Source organism: Pelophylax lessonae (assembly GCF_965119305.1).
Source record: "Pelophylax lessonae genome assembly, chromosome: 1".
NCBI lineage: Eukaryota > Metazoa > Chordata > Amphibia > Anura > Ranidae > Pelophylax > Pelophylax lessonae.
The window spans coordinates 57,786,210-57,804,410 of NC_138768.1; the positions used below are offsets into that span (position 1 = coordinate 57,786,210).

General features: G+C 42.5%; 1 protein-coding gene across 4 annotated transcripts in view; it reads left to right on the top strand.

The window, feature by feature from the left end:
* Positions 1 to 18,201, top strand: part of DCC (DCC netrin 1 receptor) — a 1,040,152-nt gene that overhangs the window by 824,442 nt on the left and 197,509 nt on the right. For all 4 annotated transcript variants that reach the window (XM_082267705.1, XM_082267706.1, XM_082267707.1 and 1 more), the window contains exon 12: positions 1,067 to 1,116. In XM_082267705.1, the coding sequence (XP_082123831.1) occupies positions 1,067 to 1,116 (50 nt within the window). The remainder of the gene's footprint in view (positions 1 to 1,066; positions 1,117 to 18,201) is intronic.

The window sequence follows — 18,201 nt, forward strand, 5'->3', positions numbered from 1 at the left end:
ACACTGACAGTCCTAGAAATGCAACAAGAGGTGCTATAGATCCGCCACCAAGAAATATCTTCAAAATGCCCTTACCGGACCAATAGACCAAAAGGTCATGGTCATGTCTTGAGCAGCCGTCGCCTCTGGACTTCCTGTCCAGTGAGTCTCTGCGGGATGATTGGCGTTGCGGGCTAGCGGAATGTTGAGGATCTTTTTGTTGTGCGACTGGGCTGTGGGAGACGGATAAACACTGCAAGCTCTTGTGGTCTACATGTATTTCTGAGTTTCACCTGGAAGCAGTTAATGACAATCAACCACTCCCTTCCAAGCTTCAAAGGCAGCCTTGCAGGGGGTATATACATGGCAAGTCTCTGTGATGCTTAGCACCACAGCAGGACAAAAGTGATCCCTGCTGTTACACTCGGTGGGCAATACGGCTCACCAAACATGACTTAGTCAAATTAATATGGCAGTGCAGCAAACGCCCCGCAACCACATGCAATGCATGTTCTATGGTCACAGCATACACTTTCATTTCATAAGATCAGCATTGCAATAACATTACAAACAATAGTTTCACAATCCAATAGAAGATTACTTGAAAAATGTCCTTTCACATTGTGAGTTCTGCCTGTCTGCTGGCCGTCTCTTTCCACAACCTCCTAGATTACCTGCATGCTTTGAAGCTTCTCCTCATTTCTAAGGACTACATATCCCATAGTACCTTGTTTCCTACAAGTAGTGATTCCTGTACTGACTCCGCCTCCTGAAACTCCTACTCTCAGCACCTCTGTAGTTCTGAAGACAGGCTCTGGGAAATGGGTGACACAGCAGTGCCTAGTAATTAGCCACAGTAATGTGTGGAGATCTTCACAAAGTAAGTTTACAAACTTCAAGATCGCTCAGAGTAATAGGAGCAGGCCAGATTATAATAATATTAATTAAATACAATGCAATGTGGAAATTAATATATGATTTTACAAATTGATTTGTTGCTGATTGTTTTACAAAATTGTTAACAATTACAACATAGTCTTATAGTAAAGGAGGCGATAAAACTACGTTTCAATCTTTTCTTCTCTAGTGCCAAGTGCCATGCCTCAGAATGTCTCCTTAGAAGTGGTGAACTCCAGGGTAAGTCTTTTTAAAACTATATTATATTATTTGCAATGGACTATTGTTATACCAATAAAACTTGTTGTGTGGGGTTAGCTCATTTAAAGGGTGCATTCACTTTTTCACGAAAAATGCAAACATGAACTGACTTTAAGTATTCCTTCCAGACCCAGCTGCACATAGCGGCTGTGCTGCCGATGTAATGACTATGTGTAGGTGTACACCATACACCTCAATACACAGCCCCAGAATAAGTATCCATTAAAATGCTCACAATGGCAAGTGCTCTTTGATCAGCTCAACCAGGTTACCAATGAGAAGAGCATCTAAGGCTTCTTCTTCTGGTAAGGTGACCCAGAAGAAAGAAGTGCTTCTCTTTGGTCAACACAGTTACGCTTCCCGATGACCACTTACCATTGTTAGCATTATGATGAATACTCACTATGGGTCTGTGTATTGCAGTGTACAGTGTATGGACTGCTACACCAGCAGCATGGGGCATCACAGTCACTGTGTGCTATGGGTCTTTGAGGGGTGGTTAGGATATTTGGAGTTAGTTCAGTAGACAGTGGTGTACCCCAAGGTTCAGTATTGGGACCCTTACTTTTTAATATATTTATAAGTGATATAGGGTCTGGGATTAAAAGTACCATTTCAGTCTTTGTAGATGACACCAACCTATGCAGTGGAATAACTTCCTTACAGGATGTCTCCAACTTACAAGCCAACCTCAATGCACTGTTTAATTGGGCAACTGTGTGGTAAATGAGGTTTAATGTTGATAAATGTAAAGTTATGAACTTGGGGGGATAAGAATAGGCATTCATCATACATACTAGGGGTAGATCATAAGCTTAATAATAGCATGCAATGCCAATGCTGTGGTTTCCAGTCCTTTCTTGTATTAATAAAGTTATGGACTCCAGAGAGAGAGAGATATAATTTTGCCCCTGTACAAATCATTACTAAGACCTCATCCGAAATATGCAGTTAGTTTTGGGCACCAGTTTTCCAAAAGGATATCGGGGAACTGGAGAAAGTGCAGAGAAGAGCAACCAAACTGATAAGAGGCATGGAGAAGCTCAGCTATGAGAAAAGATTAGAGGAACTGAATTTATTCCCTCTTGAGAAGAGGAGATTAAGGGGGGATATGATCAACATGTATAAATACATAAGGGGTCCTTATAGTGAATTTGATGTTGAAGTACTCACTTTAACCTCCCTGGCGGTATGATTATGTCAGGAATTACATACCAAAAGCGGTACAATTGTTTTCATGGAAATTTTGCGTTATGTATTATAGGCCTACAATTCTTAGTAATTACTGACTTAAACCTGACCAAAACAAGAGTCTAGTAGACATCCCTGATGTGATAAATTTGAAACACAAATGCGTGAATTATAATCGAATCAATAATATTATTTTATTATTTAATATATAATATATATAATAAAATTATATTATTGATTAGATTATAATTCATGCATTATATATTATATATAGATATATGTGTGTGTGTGTATATATATATATATATATATATATATATATATATATATATATATATATATATGTGTGTATATATATATATACAGTAAAACCTTGGTTTGAGAGTAACTTGGTTTAAGAGCGCTTTGCAAGACAAGCAAAATTTTCAAATACATTTTGACTTGATATACAAGCGATGTCTTGATATACAAGTAGCCTCAAGTCACAGCTGAGTATAAAAGAGAAGAGAGGCTCCTCTAAGTGTAGCAATATGGTTAAATTTAATGAAGGTACAACATTTAGCAACTCACATGGTTGATGATTGGAACAGGCACATCTAAGGATGCAGGCATCCAGGCTAAAGCTGTCCATATAGACCATCCTCCGCACTGCCATCTACGTCATCCCTTCCATGCTGCCCCTCGCTTTCAGATCGCTTTACTGCAGGGTGGTCTTCCCGGTCAGGATTACAGACTGGCAGCCGGCGGTGCAGAAGATAGTCTATGTGGACAGATTTACCCCGGATGCCTGCATACTTAGATGTGCCTGTTTTATTCATCAACCATGTGAGTTGTTAAATGTTGTACCTTCATTAAATGGAACCATATTGCTACACTTAGAGGCGCCTCTCTTCTCTTTGATACTCTGTAGCTCCTGCTGGAATTTGCTTCTAATTCCCTTGTGGAAGCGGCTATTTGTGGATGTACATTTTATGGTTATATAACCTATCGCAATGCTATAATCTATTTATATAGACTATAAACCGAAGGACTTGGGGAACGAATCATCTGAGTTTCCATTATTTCTTATGGGGAAATTTGCTTTGATATAAGAGTGCTTTGGATTACAAGCATGCTTCCGGAACGAATTATGCTCGCAATCCAAGGTTTTACTGTATATATATATATATATATATATACACATATATATATATATATATATATATATATATATATATATATATATACATATATATATATATATATATATATATATATACACACATATATATATATATATATATATATATATATATATATATACATATATACACACATATATATATATATATATATATATATATATATATATATATATATAAATATAATATATAACGCATGAATTATAAATGAATCAATAATATAATATCAAATGTGTTTTGTGCAACGTTTTTTTTTTTTTTTTTAAATTTCCCTCCCTAGTTCCGCTCCCATGCAGCATTGCTGCTGCAGGGAACGGAACTAGGAAGTGATCGTACCGACGGTGGACGGAGGAGCGGCGGGACTCTCGGCTGGCGATCTCAGCAATGAGAGATCATCGCTGGATCGCCAGGATAAGGTAAGAGAACACCGCTGCGCTCTCTGCACATCCACCCCGAGCGTGACTCGGGGTTACCGATCCTGCAATGAGAAATCCACCCCGAGTCACGCTCGGGATTACCGCCTAGGTGGTTAAAGTGATTGTAAGGTTTTTTTTTTAAAGAAAAAAAAAAGGAAAAAAACATGTTATACTTAACTCCTCTGTGCAGTTGGTTTTGCACAGAGCAGCCTAGATCCTCCTATTCTTGGGTCCCTCGTTTCTGCTCCTGGCCCCTCCCTCCTATCAAGTTCACCCATAGCAAGCAGCTTGCTATGGGGGCACATGAGCCGAGCTGCAGCTCCCTATGTCCATTCCATTCGGCCCCGCCCTCCCTCTTCTGTTTGGCTCACTGACTTTGATTGACAGCTGCGGGAGCCAATCGCGCCGCGGCTGTATCTCAGCCAATCAGGAGGGAGAGACCCAGAACGGCTGAGGGACTGGTGGACATCCCTGGACAGAGGGGGGGCACAGGTAACTATTAGGGGTGCTGGGGGGGCTGCCACACACTGAAGGTTTTTAATCTTAATGCAATACAACTCATTTAATGTCTTTACAGAGAACAAGGGGGCACTCTTTATGTCTAGAGGAAAAAAGATTTAGTCTCCAAATACGGAAAGGTTTCTTTACAGTAAGAGCTGTGAAAATGTGGAATAGACTCCCTCCAGAGGTGGTTCTGGCCAGCTCAGTAGATTGCTTTAAAAAGGCCTGGATTATTTCCTAGGTGTACATAATATAACTGAATACTAATATTTATAGGTAAAGTTGATCCAGGGAATATCCGATTGCCTCTCGGGGGATCAGGAAGGAATTTTTCCCCCTGCTGTAGCAAATTGGATCATGCTTTTCTGGGGTTTTTCGCATCCCTCTGGATCAACTGCGGGTATAGGATTGTGTATATGGGATTGTATGGTTGTCTTTTCTTTACTGTTTTTTATTTTTTTATTGGTTGAGCCAGATGAACTTGTGTCTTTTTTCAACCTAACTATGTAACTATGTATTAACTTCAGCTTATTTAGTTGGGCGCCTTTCACACAGCGGCGTAGACCATCCAATCAAACCCACCTGCTCAGTGAATGATCTCTCCGCTGATCCCCGCTGAGCAGGCAGGTGACAGGTTCGTGTCTGCTCCACTATGCAGAGACACAGCCTGCTTCTCTCTATGAAGTGGTCAAATGGAAATGGACTGCATGTCCGTTACCATCCGATTGTCATCTGATCCGTCGGATGGATGGTGAACGTATCCCCGTCTGTTTTTTGGCTACTTTTATCGGATTGGATGCCGGCCGGTGTCTGCTGACATCCGCCACCCCATAGAGAACAATCGGTGGTCCGATCAGGGCCGCTTGAAAAAACGGACAGGCGGCCCTGATCAATCCACTGGTGTGAAAGTAGCCTAAAGCTTTGACAATAAAACCTAGAAGCCGATTGGTTACTATGCACAGCTGCCCCAGATGCTGTGTGCACCAATTTTAGTAAACCCCCCCCCCCATAGACTTGATTGTCAAGTTTATCTTCATTTGCCAGCAGCAGTGACAGGTACACTTTATCATATTATGATATTGGCTGTTGTTTCCTTTTCTAATGAGACTCTGGTTAACTCCTGCTGATTATTGGCATAACTTAGTCCGCCAGCCCTGGCTATGAATGAATAAGATCTTGAGTGCAAAGGATTTAAATGAGGATTTTTCCAAGGTAAATACAAAGAATCCTTTAATTAGGATAATAATTAGCTGCATGTTGTACTCCAAGAGGTCTTGCTCTTTCTTGGCTGGAATTACCAGCTGTCAAGTCTTTCTACAGCCACTGCAGAGATCAGGAGGACGTATAAAACTCACACCCTTTAATTAGGTTGATTCTGAAGACCCATAAAGCAGTAGTAATGTCCACTTTTCATTTATACCTACAGTTAAGCCTTTTATAAGTTTTACCTGAAGGTGCTGTAAATATTTCTAAAATGTGCAATGTTTAGGAGATATTTACTTTATCAATAGCCAGGTAAAGTCACTGTGCGTTCCCACTGCACTCTAAATGGACAGTATGCTGTGCATATATCATCACCACAGATGCTCAATAGGGTTTAGGTCTGGAGACATGCTTGGCTAGTTCATCACCTTTAATCTTAGCTACCCTCAGCTTCTTTAGCAAGGCTGTGGTCATCTTGAAGGTGTGTTTGAGGTCATTATTAGGGATGATCGAACGGTTCGGGTCCACCATCGGTTCGGCCCGAACATTGGGTGTTCGAGGTTCGGCCGAATTTAGAACTTTTTGCCCAAAAAGTTCGGAATTCGGCAACCAGAACCGCCCAAAATGCAATGCTTCAGGAAATGGGCTTTAAAAGCCCGTGATTGGACCAGAACCATTAGCAAAAGCCAATTGAGGGGGCAGGAGAATGCTAGGGATGTGATTGGAGTGACTAGGGGGTCCCTAGACCAATCATTAGTGAATACGCCCCCCAGTATATAAGATCGCCCCCGCCATATTCCCAGCATTGTTATACTGGACATGGAAGAGAGTGGAAGCAGTTCTGTTAATTTTACTTTAAAAGTGTCATTTAGCTATTTTTAGTGTGAGGAAAGGGATATCTAGTGTAGTTAGAGTGCTCCTTTACACTTAAGTTAGCTTCAAAAATTTAGTTTCTGTAGGGAAAGTGTTAAGTGTCAGGGGACCGTAGTGTAGTGTAGGGTTAACTGACAGTGACTGCTATGGCAGGGTGACAAAACCCTTCCATAGCAGGGTGACCGCTATAGAGAAATGATCATTTCTCTGAGTTGCTTCGGGACAGGTATGTGGCTTCTCACCAGCAAGCATTTTTTAATGCTGCAGGGGCTGCCACTGCCAGTGCTTTTTTGAGGACATGTTTGATGTCAGACATGACATCTGAATATGTGTATAGGGGGTATATATACACATATGTGTCTGAATATATACCCCTAGACATATATAGGTGTGATAGTAGCAGAAATAAATGCTTGCGCTAATGAAATCATTTACAGTAATATATTTCTGCTACTATCACACCTATATATGTCTAGGGGTATATATTCAGACATATATGCCTATATATACCCCCTATACACATGTTCAGATGTTTTGCCTGCCTCAAAAGAACCCCAAAAAATGCCAAAAAAACGCTAGTGTCAAAAAAAAAAAAATGCCCAGGTGTGTTTTTGCTGGCATTTTTTGGGGGGTTTTGGAGGCAGGCAAAACATCAGAACTTGTGCACAGTACCACTATACACAAGTTCAGATGTTTTGCCTGCCTCAAAAGAACCCCAAAAAATGCCAAAAAAAAACGCTAGCGTCAAAAAAAAAATGCCCAGGTGTGTTTTTGCTGGCATTTTTTGGGGGGTTTTGGAGGCAGGCAAAACATCAGAACTTGTGCACAGTACCACTATACACAAGTTCAGATGTTTTGCCTGCCTCAAAAGAACCCCAAAAAATGCCAAAAAAAAACGCTAGCGTCAAAAAAAAAATGCCCAGGTGTGTTTTTGCTGGCATTTTTTGGGGGGTTTTGGAGGCAGGCAAAACATCAGAACTTGTGCACAGTACCACTATACACAAGTTCAGATGTTTTGCCTGCCTCAAAAGAACCCCAAAAAATGCCAAAAAAAACGCTAGCGTCAAAAAAAAATGCCCAGGTGTGTTTTTGCTGGCATTTTTTGGGGGGTTTTGGAGGCAGGCAAAACATCAGAACTTGTGCACAGTACCACTATACACAAGTTCAGATGTTTTGCCTGCCTCAAAAGAACCCCAAAAAATGCCAAAAAAAAACGCTAGCGTCAAAAAAAAAATGCCCAGGTGTGTTTTTGCTGGCATTTTTTGGGGGGTTTTGGAGGCAGGCAAAACATCAGAACTTGTGCACAGTACCACTATACACAAGTTCAGATGTTTTGCCTGCCTCAAAAGAACCCCAAAAAATGCCAAAAAAAAACGCTAGCGTCAAAAAAAAAATGCCCAGGTGTGTTTTTGCTGGCATTTTTTGGGGGGTTTTGGAGGCAGGCAAAACATCAGAACTTGTGCACAGTACCACTATACACAAGTTCAGATGTTTTGCCTGCCTCAAAAGAACCCCAAAAAATGCCAAAAAAAAACGCTAGCGTCAAAAAAAAAATGCCCAGGTGTGTTTTTGCTGGCATTTTTTGGGGGGTTTTGGAGGCAGGCAAAACATCAGAACTTGTGCACAGTACCACTATACACAAGTTCAGATGTTTTGCCTGCCTCAAAAGAACCCCAAAAAATGCCAAAAAAAAACGCTAGCGTCAAAAAAAAAATGCCCAGGTGTGTTTTTGCTGGCATTTTTTGGGGGGTTTTGGAGGCAGGCAAAACATCAGAACTTGTGCACAGTACCACTATACACAAGTTCAGATGTTTTGCCTGCCTCAAAAGAACCCCAAAAAATGCCAAAAAAAACGCTAGCGTCAAAAAAAAATGCCCAGGTGTGTTTTTGCTGGCATTTTTTGGGGGGTTTTGGAGGCAGGCAAAACATCAGAACTTGTGCACAGTACCACTATACACAAGTTCAGATGTTTTGCCTGCCTCAAAAGAACCCCAAAAAATGCCAAAAAAAAACGCTAGCGTCAAAAAAAAAATGCCCAGGTGTGTTTTTGCTGGCATTTTTTGGGGGGTTTTGGAGGCAGGCAAAACATCAGAACTTGTGCACAGTACCACTATACACAAGTTCAGATGTTTTTCCTGACTGCAAAGAACCCAAAAAAATGCCTGCTATTAAACCAGCAAGGTGTTACAGCAGAGAAGCCATATTCCTGTGCTTAAAGTTTTCTAATACAAACGATCTTTTTTTTTATGGTTCTGGACATGCTACAGAGCTGAAACTTCACAGGTACACCTTTTAGACCCCCCAGACACAAAATCACACAAAAAAAGTTCTTAAAAATTGTCATTTTTGATAAAAAAGCCAATTATTGAAAAATTAAAAAAAAAAAAAAGAGATTTTTTGATTTTTACTTTGGATTTAGTATCTGGGGGGTCTAAAAAGTGTACATGTGAAGTTTCAGCTCTGTAGCATGTCCAGAACCCCCCAAAAATTAGCATTTTCTTATAATTTTTATTAGAACAGGAATACGGCTTCTCTACGGCGCTTTTTCTTGCATTTATCGGGCATTTTTGGAGGCAGGCATGACTTTTTTTGGATTTAGTGTCTGGGGGGTCTAAAAAGTGTACCTGTGAAGTTTCAGCTCTGTAGCATGTCCAGAACCAGAAAAAAAGATAATTTTTCAGTAGAGCAGGGATGGTGGGACCCCTCTTTTACACTTATATGATCTTTTTTTGGGGTTCTGGACATGCTACAGAGCTGAAACTTCACAGGTACACCTTTTAGACCCCCCAGACACAAAATCACACAAATAAAGTTCTTAAAAATTGTCATTTTTGATAAAAAAGCCAATTATTGAAAAATTAAAAAAAAAAAAAAAAAAAAAAAAAAGAGATTTTTTGATTTTTACTTTGGATTTAGTATCTGGGGGGTCTAAAAAGTGTACATGTGAAGTTTCAGCTCTGTAGCATGTCCAGAACCATAAAAAAAAAAAAGATTGTTTGTATTAGAAAACTTTAAGCACAGGAATATGGCTTCTCTGCTGTAACACCTTGCCGGTTTAATAGCAGGCATTTTTTTGGGTTCTTTGCAGTCAGGAAAAACATCTGAACTTGTGTATAGTGGTACTGTGCACAAGTTCTGATGTTTTGCCTGCCTCCAAAATCCCCAAAAAATGCCAGCAAAAACACACCTGGGCATTTTTTTTTTTGACGCTAGCGTTTTTTTTGGCATTTTTTGGGGTTCTTTTGAGGCAGGCAAAACATCTGAACATGTGTATAGGGTGTATATATAGGCATATATGTCTGAATATATACCCCTAGACATATATAGGTGTGATAGTAGCAGAAATATATTACTGTAAATGATTTCATTAGCGCAAGCATTTATTTCTGCTACTATCACACCTATATATGTCTAGGGGTATATATTCAGACATATATGTCTATATATCCCCCCTATACACATGTTCAGATGTTTTGCCTGCCTCAAAAGAACCGCAAAAAATGCCAAAAAAAAACGCTAGCGTCAAAAAAAAAAATGCCCAGGTGTGTTTTTGCTGGCATTTTTTGGGGAATTTTGGAGGCAGGCAAAACATCAGAACTTGTGCACAGTACCACTATACACAAGTTCAGATGTTTTTCCTGACTGCAAAGAACCCAAAAAAATGCCTGCTATTAAACCGGCAAGGTGTTACAGCAGAGAAGCCATATTCCTGTGCTTAAAGTTTTCTAATACAAACAATCTTTTTTTTCTGGTTCTGGACATGCTACAGACCTGAAACTTCACATGTACACCTTTTAGACCCCCCAGATACTAAATCCAAAGTAAAAATCAAAAAATCTCTTTTTTTTTTTTTTTTTTTTTAATTTTTCAATAATTGGCTTTTTTATCAAAAATGACAATTTTTAAGAACTTTTTTTTGTGTGATTAATAGTTAATGGGGCATGACCCAGAACCCTAGGCACTTTTTAGGGGCATTTATTGGGGTTTAGGGCTTAAAAATGGTGTTTTTTGATTACAGAAGTTCGGGTCCCATTGATTTCAATGGGGTTCTGAAATCCGAACCGAACTTTCGTGAAGTTCGGGTGTTCTGGTCGAACCGAACTTTTCAAAAGTTCGATCATCCCTAGTCATTATCATGTTGGAATACTGCCCTGCGGTCTGGTCTCCGAAGGGAGTGGATCATGCTCTGCTTCATGTCACAGTACATGTTGCCATTCATGGTTCCCTCAATGAATTGTAGCTCCCCAGTGGCGGCAGCACTCATGCAGCCCCAGACCATGACACTCCCACCACCACGATTGACTGTAGGCAAGACACACTTGTCTTTTTACTCCTCACCTGGTTGCCACCCGACACATGCTTGACACCATCTGTACTAAATAAGTTTATCTTGGTCTCGTCAGACCACAGGACATGGTTCCAGTAATCCATGTCCTTAGTCTGCTTGTCTTCAGCAAACTGGCTTTCTTGTGCATCATCTTTAGAAGAGGCTTCCTTCTGGGACGACAGCCATGCAGACCTATTTGATGCAGTGTGCGGCGTATGGTCTGAGCACTGACAGGCTGACCCCCACCTCTTCAACCTCTGCAGCAATGCTGGCAACACTCATACGTCTATTTCCCAAAGACAACCTCTGGATATGACGCTGAGCACGTGCACTCAACTTCTTTTGTCGACCATGCGAGGCCTGTTCTGAGTAAAACCTGTCTTGTTAAACCACTGTATGGTCTTGGCCACCGTGCTGCACTCAGTTTCAGGGTCTTGGAAATCTTCTTATAGCCTAGGCCATCTTTATGTAGAGCAAGAATTCTTTATTTCAAATCCTCAGAGAGTTCTTTGCCATGAGGTGCCATGTTGAACTTCCAGTGACCAGTATGAGAGAGTGAGAGCGATAACACCAAATTTAACATACCTTCTCCCCATTCACACCTGAGACCTTGTAACACTAACTAGTCACATGACACCAGGGAGGGAAATTTTCCCCTTTTTAACTTAGGGGTGTACTCACTTAGACAATTATGGCTGTGTGTTGAGTTATTATGAGGGGACAGCAAATTTACACTGTTATCCAAGATGTAGACTCACTACTTTACATTGAAGCAAAGTATCATGTGTAAAAAAATGTAAGGGGTGTACTCACTTTTGTGAGATACTGTACATACACATTCTAGGGTCAAATACCTTCCAGCATGTCTTTGGAATGTGGGATAAAATCCCACACAAGTATAAGAAGAACATTCAAGCTCCATGCAGATAGTGCCCTGGCCAGGGTTCTAACCAAGGGCCCCAATGTGTGGTTCAAATCCTAGTGCTCAGATTTCATTTAACTTGCAAACTCCAGCAATGAGAGTTTAGAGCCATCCGTGTAATCCAGATACCCCTGCTAACAATAAAAGGGCCAAACAAACATCAAAGGTTCAAACGTTTTTAATGCTGAGATTGACTCCTACCAGACAAAAGCCAATGTGTTTTGGGAGTTCAACACAATTCCTCTTCATCAAGGTTGGCACACTCATTGAGTTGTACAGTATGTGGATTCTCAGCTATGAGTCTTTTCCTTTCTGGAGGGGAGAAGCTGTTTTGTGGAGTACTTCTGAACCAGAGCCAGTGTATCCAGTGACAATTTCAGTGATCCTTCGAAAATCTGCTCAAGGAACCCCTAGCAACCTCTGGAGGAACCCTAGAGTTCCATGGAACCCTGGTTGAGAAACCCTGGTCTAGGGTCTGGGACTCTGGAGCAGCCCTGTTCTTGTCCTGCTGGAGAAGTTCCCAGCCTCAGGGTCTGCTGCCCCGTTGAGGCAGTTCTGCTGGAGTCTTCTGATGTTTATCGAGGTCCCAGCTATAGCAGAGATGGGGGCCTATTCCTAATTACCTTTGGAGCTGACTAAGCAGTTTCACCTCAGGATTTGGTTGGGCAAACTCACTGAAGAGTGCCTGTTGAAAGCTAGAAAGTGTGTAGCTGTCCTGGGAAACTATGAATACTGACCTGAGCTCAGGATCCTAGTGAAGGTGTTGTTCTACTTTTGGGGTGTGCGGCTCCTACAGGCAGGGGAGGACTGGGCCAGGGGAAAGGGGGGCAATTGCCCCCTGGGCTGCTCTGATGCCCTGTAAAAAGGCTGCACTTGTATCTGAGCAGAAGCCAGCTCCATGCCCCACCGGAGACTCTCCTCCCCGGCCAGCCCCAACCGAGCTGTCCCAGCTCCCCCCAAATGCCCCCTGCTGGCCAGGTTGGGACCGCATTCGGATGGTGGGTAGAGAGTACCTGGAGCAGAGCTTCAGCCTGGAATGAGGGTCAGAAGGAGGCTAGGAAGAAGAAGAGTGGGAGGGGGGGCCTAGTCGCTGCACCATGGGCCTCTGGACTGTACTTGCCCCCTGGGCCGAAAGTTACCAGTCAGCCCCTGCCTACAGGTGTAGTGCTATAAACAACATAATGCTTTTTGCCATTTTTGTAAAAGGATAGGGAAGGGACAGAATAAGCAATTGCTACTTACCGTATATACTCGAGTATAAGCCGAGTTTTTCAGCATGTTTTTTCATGCTGAAAATGCACCCCTCGGCTTATACTCGAGTCACTGACTGGAGTGTCTTTTTAAAAATGGCGCCGCTCGGCGCCGACGTGTCACTGCGCATGTGCCGAATGCCCGGAAATAGCCGAATGTGTTCGGCTTTTCCCGAGCATCGGTGGCGCATTTGCGGTGACGTATGGCGGCGCCGGGTGGCGCGATTTTTAAATCGAAGACGGCGCCTCACCGACAGGTAAGTGAGATGCCTCCGCAGCCCCTGTATTTCCTCATGCAGTGCTGCGGGCATGGTACAGGACATTCTCCTGTACCATGCCCGCAGCACTGCATCTCCTGTGCCATGCCTGTAATTACTGTGCCATGCCTATACCTACTGTGCCATGCCTATACCTACTGTGCCATGCCTATACATACTGTGCCATGCCTATACATACTGTGCCATGCCTGTAATTACTGTGCCATGCCTATACCTACTGTGCCATGCCTATACCTACTGTGCCATGCCTATACCTACTGTGCCATGCCTGTACATACTGTGCCATGCCTGTACATACTGTGCCATGCCTGTAATTACTGTGCCATGCCTATACCTACTGTGCCATGCCTATACATACTGTGCCATGCCTGTACATACTGTGCCATGCCTGTAATTACTGTGCCATGCCTGTAATTACTGTGCCATGCCTATACCTACTGTGCCATGCCTATACCTACTGTGCCATGCCTGTACTTACTGTGCCATGCCTATACCATCACCTGTACTATGCCTATACCATCACCTGTGCCATGCCTGTACCGTGACCTGTGCCATGCCTGTACCGTGACCTGTGCCATGCCTGTACTGTGACCTGTGCCATGCCTGTACCATGACCTGTAACATGCATGTACCATGACCTGTGCCATGCCTATACCTTCACCTGTGCCATGCCTGTACCATCACCTGTGCCCTGACCTGTGCCATGCCCTTACCATGACCTGTGCAATGCCTGTACTATGACCTGCGCCATCTCCTGTACCATGCCCGCAGCCCCTATTTTGTGTCTCGTGGTGGTCCAGTTGGGTACAGTAGCTGCAGCATTTCCCACCCTAGGCTTATACTCGAGTCAATAAGTTTTCCCACTTTTTTGTGGCAAAAGTAGGGGTCTCGGCTTATATTCGGGTCGGCTTATACTCGAGTATATACGGTATTTGAGTTTCATTTCACTTGAGCATAGATTCAGGTACTTATCTTAGCTTATGTAAAACATAAATATAATGATTTTTTTAACGTAAGATGTGATTAAATCATATATATTTTTTTAATATCTGCTTGCAATTTAGTTTTATTCTTCATTAAAATGAATTATAGGATGAATACCCCATTTACTTCATCCTAATAGAATTCCTTTTGACAACAGCTGATCCCTCTGTACAGACAAAACTTACCAATTCTATAGGACAATGTAAGTGTTTTGGCGCTAATAAAAGCGGCAAAAATGCTGCTGAGTTTTACGAGCATAATGCAAGTACATTGCTCAGGGAGAGGAAGCATGGCCGATGAGAGACGGGTGGATTCTGTAGGCCCAGCTACATTCACTTGACATTTATCATAAATAGGAAGGCAGTCAGCCATAGCGGGATTTGAATAAGAGGTTGAAATGAAGTGACTGACCCATTATTCCTCTACCAGCGACACTTATTTTGACCCTAATCAATCACTCAAAAATCACTCATCATTTTAAACCTAAACTCGAGTGCGAGCGGCGTCCGGAGGATAGAGAGGCAAAAATTGGCCTTTTAAAAGCTTTCGTTTAGAAGGCGTTATTGTGCGACTGTTCACGCCAGAGTGCTCATGGAGAAGAATGAAAAACTAGATGCACTTTTCAGAAGAATGGCTTCTACACCACTAAAGGACCACTTTCAAAGCATTTTGAAAAAAAAAATGAAATTTTGTTTAACAGCTTTTGTTAACATTTACAACAATGGGGTTGTGAAAAACGCATGGCCGGCTGTGTAGGCCCGCTACCCCTTCACAAATTACCTGCTTTCAGTAGGTGTAAAATGTACCTGGTAAGAAAAAAGTTAGGGTTTGTACCTAAAGGATAAGTCCAGGGAAAACTTAACTAACGCTAAACCTGCTCTTTGTAAAAACAAGAGAACTGGTGACCACCTATTACTTTAATCAGGCACCTATCAAAAAACTAAAAGTCAGCAGCAACAAAAAGTGTAGCTGCTGACTTTTAAAAAACAGCCACTCACCTATCCATGATCCAGCGGTGAGCTCACTCCAGCCGTCTTCATCCTCTGTCCTCCCTTGGCTGCGCTGATATCTTTACTATGGGTACCCAGCGGTGACAGCTTGCAGCTTCATAGCCGGGTGCTCAATGCGCATGCGCAAGTCACGCTTCACATCCTGACAGGTGAATGCAGTCTTCTGGGACCTGTCAGTGTCCCAGAAGACTGCAGGGGGGAGGGAGGGAAGAGTACTTCCATTGCCAAGCACTCAGAACGGAAGTGGGAGCAGGCACCTGTCAAAATCGGGTACCCCCCCCCCGCTCCTCAAAAGTGCCAATTTGTGCAAGAGGAGCGGCGGACGAGTCCTTAAAGTGAAACTTTTGGATAGAGTTCCGCTTTAAGGAGGTATCATCCCTATTGTAAAACCAGAAACAAAAAAGTACATGGGTGGGATTTTATATATACCTCCATAAATAATAACACGTGTTTTCAAAGAGATCAAATTTTATTCAAATATCAAAAAGTCAACAGATACACACAAACATTATTTCTAAAAACAACCCGGATGTTGGTCATATGTTCCATACATGTATTGAAACACAATAATTTAAAGAGTCTTCCTAGGACTTGCCACTGGAGGTGTCCTAGATGCTTAAGGGGTGAGGTTGACGCGTTTCGCGGGAACATCGCTTCCTCAGTACTTCTTTAGCTTTTCTTAAATCTCACATATGACACAAAACACAGTTAAAGCTATAATTGAACAAGTTATTATAGTTAGTAGTCATAAACAACATGAATATACACAATTACAATCAGAAAAGATATGAGTTAAAATAACAAAGGAGCAGTAGGCCAAGCATATAATAAAGCATTTAAAATACCTTATAATAAATATAGGTATCACATGATATGTGATAAAGGACAATGCTGTTTACTCTGGTGTATGGTCCTGGGTGGCCCGTGGGGAAGGTGAAGCATACTGCCCTCACAGACGATAGATAACGATCCAGTCGGTTATTAAACTGCTGAATTTAACAAAGGGGGAATAAACCTGCTCTTTTCCACATTCTAAACCTAATCTATCTAAACCTGTAAAGCAAATATCACTGTACTTACCTATTCTGCACCTCACCCAGTCTGGTCCCACGCTGAGCTGTCAGTGGCGGCTTCAGCATGGTATGGGTGCAGGAGAGGCACTCAACAACGGAAGCCCCATAGTAAGTCTATGGGTGCAATGGCAGAATCTGTCCCCTGCCGGTGAAAAGTTAGTTAATCGCTTAAGCAGGTGCATTCTATTTTCTCTTTTGCAGGTGGCGCTCATCCGCAGCAGCAATGCTGGTGGAGGAGAAAGGTGAGAAGAATCTAGTACCTCCATAATCTCCTTGGTCACAGGGAGGCAGCATCTGATTGGATGCTGGCACCCCATGTAACTTTGCCGGCCATCTTGGGCCAGACAGTGTCTATTTAAAACCCTGGCTTCCAGGTTTGGTGCGCATTTTACGAGTGACTAATGTAGGTACAGGTCACCCGTCTGTCAGGTACAGTGTGTAGGAGAAGTAGGGAAAGTGCAGGGACACACCATCCTTCTTTGCAACCTCCTCAATTGGGCATGGACCAGCAGGCCACATCCTGCCCCTCGAGAGAGAGATGCTGTCGACAAACCTGGGATGTTCATCTACTGACAGATCACTGTTACATCCTGTGAGTGCCCCTGGTCAGGTTTATGTTCCCACCAGGCCTGTTGTGTTTTGCTAGACTTTTGTTATAATATATTCCTGTTTTTGCACCTGGATTCTGAGCGTTTACTGCCCGCCGTACCATGATCTACTTACCCAAATGCACAGTGCAAAAGACAGCATCCTCCGAGAGACTGAAAATGAATGCTTATGCCATATCTGAGAAAAGTGTGCACACAGAATGATGGGTGCATTAGCCTGAACCCCAAGGTTCCAGTTGGGCAGCAGCCAGAGCACACAGGTGGCGGTATAAGCCCCAGCGGCATGTTCCGATCACTTTCCTGCATTGTAGAGAAACAAGGCTGGTTATACCAGTAATAAGCTTGAGGCCGCAAAAAGGCAAACGCTGCTAAGTGCTTCCTGGCTAGAAGAACAGATCAATCCTGTTTAGTTTTGTCCTCTCTCAAAGCATTGGCAGATTATCTGGTCTTGTCCGAGCGAGACAAGAGGATTGAGAATGTGCTCTGTCACATACTGCCTCTGCAATTACAGACCATCTGTTACTTTCTCCTGGAACCCAACTGTGCCGCTCTTCCTGCACAATATCAGCCCGCTCTGCCACTGCTGAGATGTGAGAATCGTTCTGAACTAACCGAGTCACATCCTCTATGCTGATTCCCAACGTGCGGTCCCTAAAAAAGAAAAAAACAATTGTTTATAAGGAGTTCATATTCCAAAAAGAAATGAGCAAACATTTAAAAATTCAATATGCTTGACCTGTTATGAGTTTGTATCTGCCAGGATTGTTCTCAGCGGTGCGTTACTTTTTACCTTTTTTTTTTTTGTTAAAGTACATTTATTGATAGAATTCGCACGCAGTATGTGTCAGGTGGCAGATGTCAGCAATACCAAATTAGCTCATTACTTGGAGTACAAATATAGGTCATTCTTGCCACAAATAAAATGTTTGCTAATGCTGAGCTTCCACGTGTGCGAGACGGCGTGAGCACCACGAGGAGAGGCTGTTGGTAGTATCGGCTTTGACCGGGCTCCTTCTTTGGCAATTCAATTTCCCTTCTAGTATATGCTGCAAAGCGGGGGACGCACTGGATGATTCCTTTGCAATAGACGGATATTGGTCTACCAATCTGTGCTTGGCGGCTAACAAGGGTAAAACCGTTGGAGCCATATGTGACACGTTTTCATATGAATTGGATATCTTACTCTGACCTAAATATGAAGCATACTAATAGTGTCTGCTCGATAGACAAGGTTACAGGAATCGTCT